Here is a 14,627-nt window from a genome sequence, read left to right on the forward strand (position 1 = left end):
CACGTGATGCACACAGGATCACTCGATGACCAGAACACATATTTTGAAATTACGAACCACACACGACGGGCTACATACATGTTGTGAGGAACTTCGCATCAAGCGGCCTCGAAAAAAGAAGTCACCGTATGCCACTGTAAATGCTAGCCTCTCCTTGTAAACAAATGGGACGTGAACCAAACATAAAAATTAAATTACACCTCAAAGAAATTTTTCCCAACCATGGATTCTGTTACTTTAGTTATTAGTATTAGTTTATCATGTTGATGTACTTTGAATTGTTAATTTTTTTCTTACAAGTTTGGTTTAAGATGGTTATTAGATGCTATTTGAAGGGGTGTGACAGTTTAGTCAAACAGGAAAATGGGCGGGGCCCAGATACCACTGCTCCACCTCACGATCACTACTGACTCTGAATCTAAATGACGTCATCGGCGCAAGATGTCAGTCACCATATCTGAGAAATTTTAGCTTCATTCCTTTTTTTAAGGAAATCTTTCAACTTGTACAAAATAATTGTAACAAAATACTTATAATCGTGTCTTGTAATTTGAAAACACTGAGAATCAAACGCATGACCTTTTGTGTGTTAGAAGTAGTGATGGGGACGAGACCACCTATGCCGAGTCTGAGTCAAGACCAAGTCTTTGAAAGGTCAAGACCGAGTCGAGACGAGTCTGTTGGTTTTCACATAGAGTCGAGTCCGAGTCAAGACCAAGTCTTTGAGGAAGCAAGTCTGAGTCGAGACCGAGTCCTTTAGGAGTCGAAACCGAGTCGAGACCAAGACCATAAAAACATGTCGGTATTCATATTCATGATTTAATATCACCCCAGTTAATAATCAACAGTTAGGCCTACAAACTAAGCTAGATTGGGAATTGTTTAGAGGAGCTGTCTAAACGTCTTAATAAGGACTATGCTTTTTCTATCATAAAAAAAATCCCTACCACATGCATCATCCGTCTTTGAAGGAACAAGTCAGAGAAAGCAGAAATCGGTCTCTAGACCCGTCTCGAGTCCGCCATCAGACTCGAGTACTACATCACTAGTTAGACTTAGAAGTGCAAAAAGTCATGGCTTTTATCCCCAAGGAACACACATACTGATAAATATTATTGCTTGTAATGCAATGCAAGTCTCTTTGGATAAAAGTGTCCTCCAAATGCATAAAAATTCAATAAAATCACTGATGCTTTCGAAATAATACAATTCCAAGCATTCCAATTGTTGTGCGTGGCAGATGTAAAACATTCCCCGTTTGGTAATAGTGGGAATGTGCCCAGAGGTGACAGTAATGAGGCAGTCAGCTGTGTGGGTCACCTTCATGACATAGTTATTGTCCCGGCTGTTGCCAGCGTGGTTCCTCTCTTCACTGCTTTGCTTCGAGCTGGCACAAATCATCAGCACGTGACTGGGATTAGTTGACTGCCCACCACTGCTGCTCTTTCTCACCCTTCGAGGCTGAAGTGAGGGACCGCAGCAGATGTGGTGAGGTGCTCGGGCTGTAGCATATTAAGCCGCTGCCCCGGGTCACAGTTGTGTTGCGTATTGAATGTAATTTGCAGCCGAAATTAGTTACAGGCTAAGTTTAAGGAGTCTCTGGCGGATTGGAATAATAGTTTGGAGCAGAATGCTCAGAGAGGCGGCACAACCCAACAGGAGGTGAACCTTGGAATGTAAATTTGTGTAACGGTCATTTTTTTTCAAGTGGTGTGCAGGGTAACCATCGGTTAATGTATTGGTGATAAATAGTTATTGTATAGCAAATTATGATAATCTAAAAATAGCCAATTTTTTTTCAAAAAAACTATGACAAACAAAATTCATAGTTTTCAAAAAAAATATGACAAACAAAATTTTAATTTTAACTTTTATCTGGAGAGAAAAAATAAGAACTGCTTACCTGGTAGCCATCTTATGTGTAACAGTCAATTATGTCCCTTTCAACAATTTTGTTTTTGAAAATGTTAGTTCCTTGAGGGCTTAAACAATGGTTGTTGCGGAGGATGAGAAAATTGGTCTTGGATACATTTATATTCCTTATTATTGTCTCTACATTTACCAAGGATCACCAAATACCACATGTTTCTTGGTTTTAATTTTTTAGATTTTTTTTATTGTAAATATTTTCATGTCAACGAACCCAAATCCAGTCATGGACACATTGCGGTAATGAACAGTTTCCCCTTAAATGTGGAAAAAACAGCAAAATTGGTTTGTATAATGTCATTTGAAATCATGTGCAAAATACTACATGAAGAGATGTTTGTATCTATATGCTTATTATTTTGGTACTCTTACTTTGCACTTTTTTTTATCAAAATGTTTCATGACACCTCATAAGTCTAATTTCGCGAGAATCATCCATCAGCATCACAAAAGAAGTTTAGGTATTACAATAAAATGTGTCTTGAGTGAAAAGGAGAATTGCCATTGCCAATGGCTGCTAAGAGATGGTGTCTAGATAAAGTGGTGGTGTTAGAAATGGATGTAGGAGTGCTGTCTGGCACCTCTTTCCTTCTGCTGAGACAGAAATGAGATCAGAGGGGATTGCATGATGAAACACAGCCCCAAATAACACACGGCTGCTTCATTAGTAGGCTGTCAGGCCAGAGGGTCTTAGTACACCTGCCTGCAGCCATATAAACCTCCCAAGTGAGACTGAGATTCATACGCATTGTCGGCTGTTGCACATTTCGCTGTCAAGAAATTGTAGATCAAACGCTGCCCAAATGACATATTGTCACCCTGGAGCATTTTCTATAGTGCCCATATGTTTTTTAAATAATTCATGAACACAGGCTATTAGGTTAAATGTATCCCTAGCCATGAGCTTTGAACGGAAGTCACTGACAGGAATAAAAGACTGATAACATGTTTATCTCCTTCTGTTTTCCCCTCAACAGCTGGCTGTACATTCGATGAAGACTCGGACCCCAGCCTCTGCGAGTTTAGCCAAGGGGAGGAGGATGATTTTGATTGGCAGCTGTACCGTGCCCATGCTTCGCCGTACCCTAACTCTGATCTCCTGCGTGGTAAGCCCACCCGACGTCGCCTGTTTTGATTCCACAGGTTTATTTCACACTGTTTCACATCCGGCTAGGATGTCCCCCCACCGGGCTCATCAGAGCGAGGGGTGAAATGACAGTCCCCAACACAGCAGGCTCAGTTTTTGTCCTTGCACTTGCAATTTATTAAAAGTTTTGTAAAATGTGACCCTGTTTGTGAAGGTCTGTGAAATTTAATAATGTAATACTGAGATTAAGAGCATCAAAATTTGATTTCACTCACTGATTTCAATCGTAGTCAATTTTAAAGATATTAAGGTTATATTTTCAGAGAATATTCTTTACTAGGGCTGGGTATCGATTCAGATGTTCAAATCAAATCGATTCGATTTCAATTCTTGATCCGATTGTCGATTTCGATCCTCGACTCGATTTTTATACTCAATTCTTGATTCAATGCAATGAATATAGATTATATAGAATATTATATTATATTAGAATATAGACTGAATGAATGAATGACAGGCTCGCCTCTCACTCCTTGGTAACATAGTGCAAGGCAAAAAATAGGTTACATCTAGTGGAGAAGACTAGTAATTATATTAACGTTAATCTTATGTTCAATGTTTGCGGAAATAAAATTGGAAAACAAAGATTTGTGGCTCAGGAGAATCGATTTTGAATCAACCACGGGAAAAAAACGATTCATCGAAAAATAGATTTTTTTGCCCAGCCCTATTCTTTACATTATGTTGGATGATTTTAGGTACTTAAGCCCGGAGTAGTCAGCTTTTATGTGTACGTGAACATACATGGTCGAACGCACAGCTTTAAGCATAGTTTATTTGACTCGTACGTCTCGTAGGAGTACACACTATATTCTCTTGTACGCTCATGCACAACCTACGTGTACAAAGGACGCACGGTTTGTGAAAATCCGGCGCACTGTATGCTGACTCTTACGTATCTCAGCTTTAGGCTGTATTCAGTATTGTGTGGACACATGCATATGCAAAAACTACTTTAACCAATCCGGCACATGCATGCAGTTAGAAAGATGTAAGCTGTTTCCAAATTCAAAGGCTGTGACATTCTCTAATGCATTATTCTTGTCACTGTTTTAGTATTATCAGTTATGTTTTATTATGTGTATATTAATTTGATATACTGTTGGTTAGTTTAATCTACATCAACGTGTTATATTTTTTTATAAAATTAATATTTTTCTGGTTCCATGTTTATTTTTAATAAGTCAGAAACGTCTACGCTGTGTCCCGCTGACAGGCGTGGTGGGCGCGTACAGCATGTGCAGGAGAAGGCTAGACCATCTCATTTTAGTTCTCAGTCGAGGACACGTCCTTCGAAGGACCCAGCCTTTAAATTGGGACACATCAGCAGGGCTCTGTAAGGTTTCTGTCCCAATGTCTTATTTTTTCCAAGTAAACTTCCGAATTATGTTTAGACAGTCTACCTTAACTGAACTAAGTCACTCCCGACCAAGCGTGCCGCACAAGCCCTGAAAAGTGAAGCCAAAATGTCTTGATCGCCCCCCAGTGACTGGTCCCAGTACAGTTCATAAACTCCGCCTCCCCCATGTTATTCAGTGGGACTTGAGACCAACTAAACAATTTAATTACACTTCATTTTTTTTCGGATCTGATTTCTGTCATTTACTGTAATTTTTATCACGCTGATGTAAATTCAAGTGTTTGTTTTTTAAAATAAGTTTGTTTTTGGTTAGTTATTTAATGCTATAAAAACAGTGGTGTCTAGTCATGATTGACAGCTGTGAAATGCCCATTTTGCGACAGCGGGGCCTTGATTTTGCGGCTTTACATACTGCTCACTACTGCGCATGACTGGTCCCGAAATCACTACTACTCAAGACCCAAGATGTCAGCGCCATATTGGGACACTGACAGCTTCACTTTTCACCAATGGAAGAGAGCGAATGCGCATCGTCCATCTTTTTTTACAGTCTATGCTCCCGTCCATCAATGACTTCTTTAAAATATTGTCCATTCCAAACGGTAATCGTATGAGAGATGTGCACGGCCTGCTGGGAAGGGGCTTTTCATAAGAACCATTGTGCATGTAAACCAAAAGAAGCAGAGGGATGCAAGAAGGTGTAGAAATGGTAATTAGATGCATACATTGCAGCATAGTTAATGCAAAGAGTTATAGGACACAGACTATCAGACAGGTAAAACTTGGAAGTGTTCTCAGCAGTGAGGTAAAAGATGGGGCGAGGCACAAAAATACTCTTAGTAGAGCCAAGCTCTATAATCTATGCAAGTTTGCATGGAAGGTCAAGACTATTGAGAAATAGCTGTCATTGAGGAGACAAATAGCACTGCATTTGTGGTGCTTTATGAGGATATAGGAATACATGAATGTATGCATACACACTCTCACTCCCTGACATGTGTAACTCAATTGGCAGAGGTTGTCAAAGGTTGTGGGTTTGAATCTTAGGGAAAACACATACTGATAAAAATGTGACCCTGCCTAGAGTAATTTTTGTATGATTTATTGTTTTTTTTTTTACAATTAATCATGCTGCATAATGTTAAGAACTTTCTATAAAGATATAAGCTTGATATCTTTGACATGGCTTTAAAATAATTATAATTAATAATTAAAGATTAATAATTAATATTAAAGATTGTATGAACTGCTGTATGATGGAATCCTCCACAGTACATCATAATCAACATTCTAATCACATGCAGACCCCCAGACGTTTACCCGCAGTCGCTGTGCTGTAATGAATACATTTCCCTCTGGGTTTAATTAAAACTGACTGTCTGTCGTGTGACATTCACATTGCTCTGAAGCCATGAACAGATGAGTCTAGGCATGCAAAGTTTAAATAGGCAAGAATGATGTCACGTATTGAAAACACAACAGAGAACTATTTGACACTCGAATGTAAACAGACTTTGACATCACACGTTCACTGTACAATTGGAGTTTCCCATCTCTCATTACAGAGTATTATTACATAATACACATTTATAACCAAACATCTATCTTTCTATTTCATCTATTTGTATTCCATTTGTGTTCCTTTAGCTTAGTTGGTTGAGCATTGACTTAGCAGTGCAAAGGTAATAGGTTTAATCTTGAGGAACACACATACTAAGACAAAGCATGCAGTACTTTGAATGCACTGTAAGTTGCTTTGAATAAAAGCGTCTGCCAAATACAGAAATATATTTATGTATGTATGCATGCATGTATGCACATATACTGTATGCATGCATATTAAAGGGACACTCTAATTTTCCAGTTCCCCTAGAGTTAAACATTAGATTTTTACCGTTTTGGAATCCATTCAGCTGATCTCCGGGTCTGGCGCTGATATTGATATTATGCAGTGCCCGAAAATAGTCCCCTGCCATTGAAAGTTACTAAGGGGACTATTTTCTGCTGCTGCATAATATTATTGCGCCTCCTGCAACCACGTTACAGCAGCAAAGTCCTTGATTATTACGGCAGGATGAGAGTATAGTTCCTAGCCATATCTGCCTAGAAAATCGCAACTTTTTATTTTCTGTCGGTCTTAGTACATGATGTAACTACAGAAGAGTCAAGTTTTAAATAGGAAAAATATCGAAACTCTTTGGTTATTTTTTAGCGCGATGCTAATGGTCTAATCAGATTCAATGGATTATGCTAAGCTATGCTAAAAGTGGTTGCGCCAGACCTGGAGATCAGCTGAATGGAACTCAAGGGGAGCTGGAAAATGAGCATATTTTCCAAAAAAAGTGTCTCTTTAAGAATGTTCTTTACATAATGTAGATTATTTACATATTTGTACTATACAGTGCATCTTGATCTCTTGGCTGAAACTACTAGGTTTAGTTGTGGATGAGTTTTATCATTATGGCATGGGGTGCTTTGTTATTGGGAAACTAGGTCAGAACCTGACAGGGTCGGTGTATCGAGTGGCAAAACAGTGCCGTTCATGTCGTTTCTGTCTTGATGTGTGCAGCAAACAGTGCTTGCACATTGTAAACTGGGCCAGCTGTATTTTGTAGTGTCTTATTATTGCACCGATTCTGTCACAGTCCCCAGTCTCAGTTCTTTTGTGTTGTCATTTTTCTTGGAACATAATATATGTGCATCACCATGCGGTGTTATTAGGCCTGTCGCGATAAACGATAAATCGATTAATCGCACGGTAAATAAAATGAGCTCGATCATTTTTTTAGGCCGCGATAATTCACATTTGCATGCTTGTTTGTTTTCCTTGTCTCTCTCTCTCTCTACCAAAGAGACTGGATGACCGCTCCGTGCAACGAGTGACAAGGAGTGAACCCTCGTCAGTCATTTGTCAGTCGCATGATCTGTGTGGGGAGGGGGGACTCCTGGCGTAGCCTATCACAGTAGGAGTACTGAGGAGGATGAGAGCCGCGTGAGAAGTGTAGCAGGAGAAAACACTAGTTAAGACGAGAGTTGGAGAAAAAGATGGATTTACTAGAGGCTGTTTACACTTGTCATTAACATGCGTTTTTATCGATCGGATCACAATGTTTTACGTCTTTTCTGACTTTTCTGACACAAGGTGAACAGTGCTATTTTAGCCTTTCATTGATAAACTAAAGCGGGTGATCTCCGCAGTTTCATTTTGCAAGCGTGTGAAAGTTGCGCGATCTTATTTCATCAATTGCGCTGAAAATTCAGAGAAAGCTCTAACATATAAACGTACAAAACACTGTGCAGCATGTATACTTGCTAAACAAGCAGCGGACTCCGACATAATATTAGTTTGCGTCCATATAAACTCATAATTACTCCCGCTGGCGTTCAAATGACAGCGGAGAGACACGCCCACCGTCTCGACAGACCACCCCTCACAGTATTCAGCACAGAAGCGGTCGAAAGTGGACAAAAGAGACGGATTTAAATACCAGGTGTAAATGTGATATGTCTCTCTCGTCCACTTGTGATCTGATCAAAAACACATCTTGATACCAAGTGTAAACAGCCAAGTTTCAAAACCAAACGCTACAGCTGCAGTGTGGGAGTACTTTGGATTTAAACCTAATGACCGAGGTGAACCACTAAACCTGAACGAACCACTAAACCTGACCGAGCCGTTATGTCGCATTTGTGGTAATAACGTAGCACTTAAAAGTGGCAACACGACAAACATGCATATGCACCTAAAACGCAATCATCCTGTTATTTTGTTCATTTCTTGTGGATATTTAAAATGTCTTCCAGTTCCAGTATTACTTATTGTTTAGAAATAAAAGTTTATAGATCTTTGAAAAGGTGTATCTGCATTATTATAATGGTCCCGGAGCATCAATGTTATCGCCTATCGCGATAAATTCCGAGGCAATTTATCGCCTAGCAAAATTTGTTATCGTGACAGGCCTAGGTGTTATAGAAACCATAGTTTTGGATGTATAGATCTGTGGTACAACATTTCGTTGGCAGCACAAAAGGTCATGGGTTTGAACCCATGGAATTTTTCTCACAGATAGTGAGAAAAGTTTGTATATATTTTAATACACCGCTTTTCTTTTTATTACATAAACTTGGTTTAAGTAAATATATCTTGTTAGTCTTTGTAATAGAAAACATTTTAATTCGTCTTTTTAAACTCTACTAACTATGCATAATTATATGATTAGATGCAATTTGTTATTTCCATTAAAAAAAATTCTCATGATGTTTGTAACCCAAAACAGCTATGTGACCCATTTTCAGGTTGTATTTTGAACCATGTAAAGTAATATGTAGCAGTTTCTAATAAAGTTATCGACCTGTGGCGAGTTACTCCATAGCCAATTGACCATTTGTATAGTAAAGGCACATAAAATTTTCATTTCAAACTTTTATTTGCTCATTTTTTATTGCATTGATTCCTGGAAGGTTCCCACAGATATTAGTACGAAAGCCTGGCAATTCTCAAGGCCCGTTGTATCTTATTACATCCCTCCTTAGTCAGAGAAGCACAGAGGTACGCGGCACTGATCAGGGACCTGTAGGTCTTTATTACTAGCTGCCTTTCACCTTTCTCAAACAGCAGGCTTGCGTCCCATCTGCACATTTTCTACACTCTGATGCCCAGGTCTTATTCATCACCGATATGAGAGACCACAGGGGTGTCAGACAGAGGAAGTCGGTGGGCAGACACATCTGGTGAAGTTGTAGGGTCATTATCAGACCGGGCTGGCTTCCCTGAAAGATCTAATAAAGTTTCCTGCAGCCTGGTGCTGCTGGCCTCGATGCTTCATCTTTCAATCACAGAAGTCTGCTTTGGCACTGAACACTTATGTATGGAACGGAGCTTTGTAATTATTTGGGATTAGACAGCATGTCCGTGTTTGGCTTATTTGTTTATTTGTGCATTGAAATGATGTCTAACGCACTGGGTGTGAATCTGTTACAAATGAGGTCTTGGCAACATCATTCACTTTGAACGGATCAAATCCTTTACTCCTTAATTCAATGACTGGGGCTGTCAATGGATTAAAAATTTTAATTGAATTTATTATTCAAATTAATTGCATTGCCTAAATCAATATTTGCAGAGAAACGCCCCAAATCACTTAAAGTAATTATTGTGACGGATGATTAATTGGTCAGACGGTTATAGAAAACAATTTAATGTATTTAAATGTATGCATATCGGCATTTTAGAGCACACAGCATTGTGTATTAGCAAATCAGAAAGTTTTTTTTGATATTTTGTGTTTTTGGTCATTGTGATAATGCATAGATATATACACTAGATGTTGCCTTGGGGTTCTAAGCATGCGTCAAAACTGCCGCCATCTTAGAACAGGGGTCTTGTCATACAAAGTAGCTAGGTAAAGCTGCTATCTCCGCCTGAACTTCGAATTCATGGACGATGCCGGACTTTTGTGCTGTGTATGGATGTTAGGGCTACTAGCACTATGTATTACATTTAGAAAAAGTAAATTTTCATAAAATCAAAACTTTAATTTTTTTCTGGACTCAATGCTAAATACATGTCTGACTGTTGAAACGAACCAAAAGAAAACCAAGAAAATCGCGTTCATGACGATTTATGGTGATTTTATTTCTGTTACACCATTGCCTACAATGGCGTATGCGGGGTCCCCCAGTTTCAAGATGGCGGCTCTAGTTGACGCATTCGGTCCAATGAACTGCCGTAGACAAGGCAACATCTAGTGCGGCCATTCCCAAACTGTGGTCCGCGGACCACTGGTGGTCCGTGAGGGTACTGCAGGTGGTCCATGTAAAGGCAAAATAAAATATAAAATAATATATTTTTTTAAGAAAAATATTTTTTTTAAGAATATGTTTTAAGAATCTGTTGTACATATGTGATGACCATTTATAGTTTTAGTGCTAGTAAATCTATTTAGAGGTGCAGATAAATTCAGGACTTTGTGTAGACATATTTTATTATGAGGTGGTCCGCGAAAATTCTTGATTACAAATAGTGGTCCACACACACAAAAAGTTTGAAAACCCCTGATCTAGTGTACATATCTATGATGATGCTGGTTATTTTAGTGTTTTGAGGACCATGTACACCACGGTTTAACCCTCAACTTTAAGCACTTTATTCTGATTGTACATACATTTCACTTCCTGTTCTTTAAGGCTGATTTAATAGGGCACAAATGATCATTTATGCATTTGGCAACACTGTTATCCAAAGCGACTGTTAGTGCAGGTACAAAAAGGTCATAAAAAGGTGGTCCCTAGCTGACACTGGGGCAGTACCCTTTCAAAAGGACACCTTTCCACCTAAAGAGTGCATATTATGTACCAATTTACAAATGTATACATATCTGTACCTAAGTGGTACATAATAGGACTATTTTAAGTCAAAAAATTTTCAGACTTTGTATTTTTTGATCAGTATGTGTGTTCCCTGGAATTCAAACCAGTAACCTTTGTGCTGCTAACACAACAGTGGCAGCTCGTGACTGCTCATCCACGGGCACTAATTCAAAATTAGTGTCATCTGTGTTGCTTGCATTTGGAAAATATGTGCTTGTTGCATCATGTGAACTATGTGTTTTGTCAAAATAAGTACCTGCTGCACACGCGTCAAAACCGTTTATGATAAAAGAGACGCTCACGTTCACAAAATACACACAAGACACTTCCTTAACAGTAAACTCTGATTATGCATGAGATTATGCGAGTATCTGGCAAACGCGAGCGTCTCTTTTATCATAAACCATTTAGACGCATCTGCAGCAGGCACTATTTTGACAAAACACGTGATGCACACAGGATCTCTAGATGCGCAGAACACATATTTTACATACATGTTGTGACGGACTTTGCATCGAGCGCCCTGAAGAAAGAAGTCGCCGGCCGCCACTGCAACGCAATGCACTTTATTGAGCTATAGGAACATTTAAAATGCAGGACAATCGAATTGGAGATTCAAAATTCCTTCTCCCCCAATCTGTGTATGGATACCAATTTTTGCCATGAATTTAACCAAAGATGCTGGAATGGTGTGAAGAATAAAGAAAGAAAGAAAATACAGGATAATCCAAATAAATACATATCATGAAGTGACTATTTAAAGAATTAAGAATGCCAACTGCATTTTAATGTTCCTCACATTGTAGAACAGAAGACTGCAGAAGGGTGCAGGTACATGTAGGCATATGAGCACAATCTCAGCTAACACTCGACCCAGCGCTAAGAATTGATTAATCATGTCTCCCTCGCATTCAATTTTTTAGAAACTTTCGGACTAATGCAATGATCCGCTGCTTCTCTTTGAACTTTCATCTGATCTTAGAAGCGTTCGTCTTTTTAAGTGTCTAAATCCAGAGTTTCGAGTTATTCATTTAGCACCCCGTAATAGAATCCGCTCACGACAAAGGTCCCAAGCAAAGCCCTTACCATCCATTTGATTGAAATTCCACCATCAAAGTGCGCATGAGATTAAAGCTCGATGAGTATGGTTGCAAAATAGACGCGTGACTTAACACAGCTGCATTTGACTACTGAAGGAAGACTGAAGACTTGTGTTTTATCACAAAAAAGTTAATTGCAAAAAGTTAATTTGTCCTGAGATAGAGATAGCATCTGTGTTTTATTTCTTTAGACACACATTCGTGCCTTATCTCCTTTTTGTAAATGTTTTCATGCTTAAGGAAAGCGATGAAACATTAGATTATTATTTATGAGCTTAGGACATGGATTTACCTCATGGTTAATAGTACATTTATTTATTTATTAATTTTTAATCAAGGAGTGAATTATAAATCCTTGGTGCTCGTCCTGTGAGAGATTTGGCGGAACGGAACATTATGTGCACGTAAATTTTTCGACGTGCGACTAAGATGAAGGGTGAAATGAGGAAATAAATCTCTGTATAAATCTTAGGCTGCAGACTAAATCCGACTGTAATAGAAGGCAGATAGCATAAATAATGACACAAGGTATAGACCTCTACTCATTCTAAAGGGTTGATGTTTATAAACCATACACAATAAATAACTAGGAAGATAGATTGTTTAACAGGGTGATAAAATAAAGGCTGTTTCACTTCTAATGAAAGGCAATAAAACTCTGTATATTTCTATTGAGGTACAAATATGCTGCTTATTTAGGAGGAGCTTGTGTCAAATGAGGTGACAACTTAAAGCGCGCATGTTGACACTCATAAAATATAATGTTTGTATTAAAGAACTACAACCTGTATAAATAGGTGGCTTAATGCTTACAGTAAATCGACATTTGCTAAAGTTACATTTGGAAAGGATATTTTGGGTGGTGTTGATTAGATTTAAGCTTTTAGTTTGAGGGCCTTTCTCTCCAGCAACATCACAACTAAAATGTTCACAGTATCAACAAATTGCCTGTAATTTGTCTTATTTGATAGCAACTTGTTTAAAGCAGTGTGATGTCTGTACATGCTGAAATGTAATTCACAGCTGGGTTCAAACAATGGTGGGAATTAATGACACTTAACAGCTAAGATGTAATTACACTTAACTGTTTATAAATGGAGGCATTTGTTGTTCGTAAAATAAGGTTACATTTCGAGTTTAGGTTTTACATTTTTGGGGTTTGTTGTAAAAATGGGTTTTATTACACTGTTAGAAAAATGATCCAAAGCCGTCACTTGGGCAGTAGCCTACCTTTTTTAAAAGGTCCTAATATGATTCATTTAGGTACAGATATACACTCACCTGAAGGATTATTAGGAACACCATACTAATACTTTGTTTGGCCCCCTTACGCCTGCAGAGCTGCTTTAATTTTACGTGGCATTGATTCAATAAAGTACTAAAAGCATTCTTTAGAAATGTTGGCCCGTATTAATAGGATAGCATCTTGCAGTTGATGGAGATTTGTGGGATGCACATCCAGGGCACAAAGCTCCCGTTCCACCACATCCCAAAGATGCTCTATTGGGTTGAGATCTGGTTACTGCGGGGGCCATTTTAGTACAGTGAACTCATTGTCATGTTCAAGAAACCAATTTGAAATGATTCGAGCTTTGTGACATGGTGCATTTTCCTGCTGGAAGTAGCCATCAGAGAATGGGTACATGGTGGTCATAAAGGGATGGACATGGTCAGAAACAATGCTCAGGTAGGCTGTGGCATTTAAACGATGCCCAATTAAACCACCATGACCAGCCTGCACAGTGGTAACAAGGCATGATGGATCCATGTTCTCATTCTGTTTACGCCAAATTCTGGTTCTACCATCTAAATGTCTCAACAAAAATCGAGACTCATCAGACCAGGCAACAATTTTCCAGTCGTCAACTGACCAATTTTGGTGAGCTCGTGCAAATTGTAGCCTCTTTTTCCTATTTGTAGTGGAGATGAGTGGTACCCGGTGTGGTCTTCTGCTGTTGTAGCCCATCCGCCTCAAGGTTGTGCGTGTTGTGGCTTCACAAATGCTTTACTGCATACCTCTGTTGTAACGAGTGGATATTTCAGTCAAAGTTGCTCTTGTATAAGCTTGAATCAATCAACAAGGCATTTTCGCCCACAGGACTGCCACATACTGGATGTTTTTCCCTTTTCACACCATTCTTTATAAACCCTAGAAATGGTTGTTCGAGAAAATCCCAGTAACTGAGCAGATTGTGAAATACTCAGACCGGCTCGTCTGGCACCAACAACCATGCCACGCTCAAAATTGCTTACATCACCGTTCTTTCCCACTCTGACATTCAGTTTGGAGTTCAGGAGATTGTCTTGACCAGGACCACACACCTAAATGCATTGAAGCAACTGCCATGTGATTAGTTGATTAGATAATTGCATTAATGAGAAATTGAACAGGTGTTCCTTATAATCCTTAAGGTGAGTGTATATGCATTTGGTATCAATATTCACCTTTGAGTTACTAATATGCACTCTTTGATACCAAAATGCACCTCTGAGGTAGTTATATGAACTCTTTAAGTGCAAAGGTATACTTTTTGAAAGGGTCAACCAGTTAAACCACATCTATAGTACATTGCTGCACATGTAGTCTCTGTCAAACTATTAGCGGATGTTAGGACATAACCCCTTTAATATTTTCACATTTTCACATTTAAGCAACAGCCATTTGATGTCTGAACTCACACTTTTTATGGTTTGATTAATTTTTCTTTGTTATAAGTAAAAT

The 14,627-nt window shown here is 38.8% G+C and overlaps 1 protein-coding gene across 14 annotated transcripts in view; it reads left to right on the forward strand.

The window, feature by feature from the left end:
* Positions 1-14,627, forward strand: part of ptprub (protein tyrosine phosphatase receptor type Ub) — a 251,449-nt gene that overhangs the window by 61,271 nt on the left and 175,551 nt on the right. For all 14 annotated transcript variants that reach the window (XM_065298426.2, XM_065298432.2, XM_065298433.2 and 11 more), the window contains exon 2: positions 2,907-3,035. In XM_065298426.2, the coding sequence (XP_065154498.1) occupies positions 2,907-3,035 (129 nt within the window). The remainder of the gene's footprint in view (positions 1-2,906; positions 3,036-14,627) is intronic.

Source organism: Paramisgurnus dabryanus, chromosome 13 (assembly GCF_030506205.2).
Source record: "Paramisgurnus dabryanus chromosome 13, PD_genome_1.1, whole genome shotgun sequence".
NCBI lineage: Eukaryota > Metazoa > Chordata > Actinopteri > Cypriniformes > Cobitidae > Paramisgurnus > Paramisgurnus dabryanus.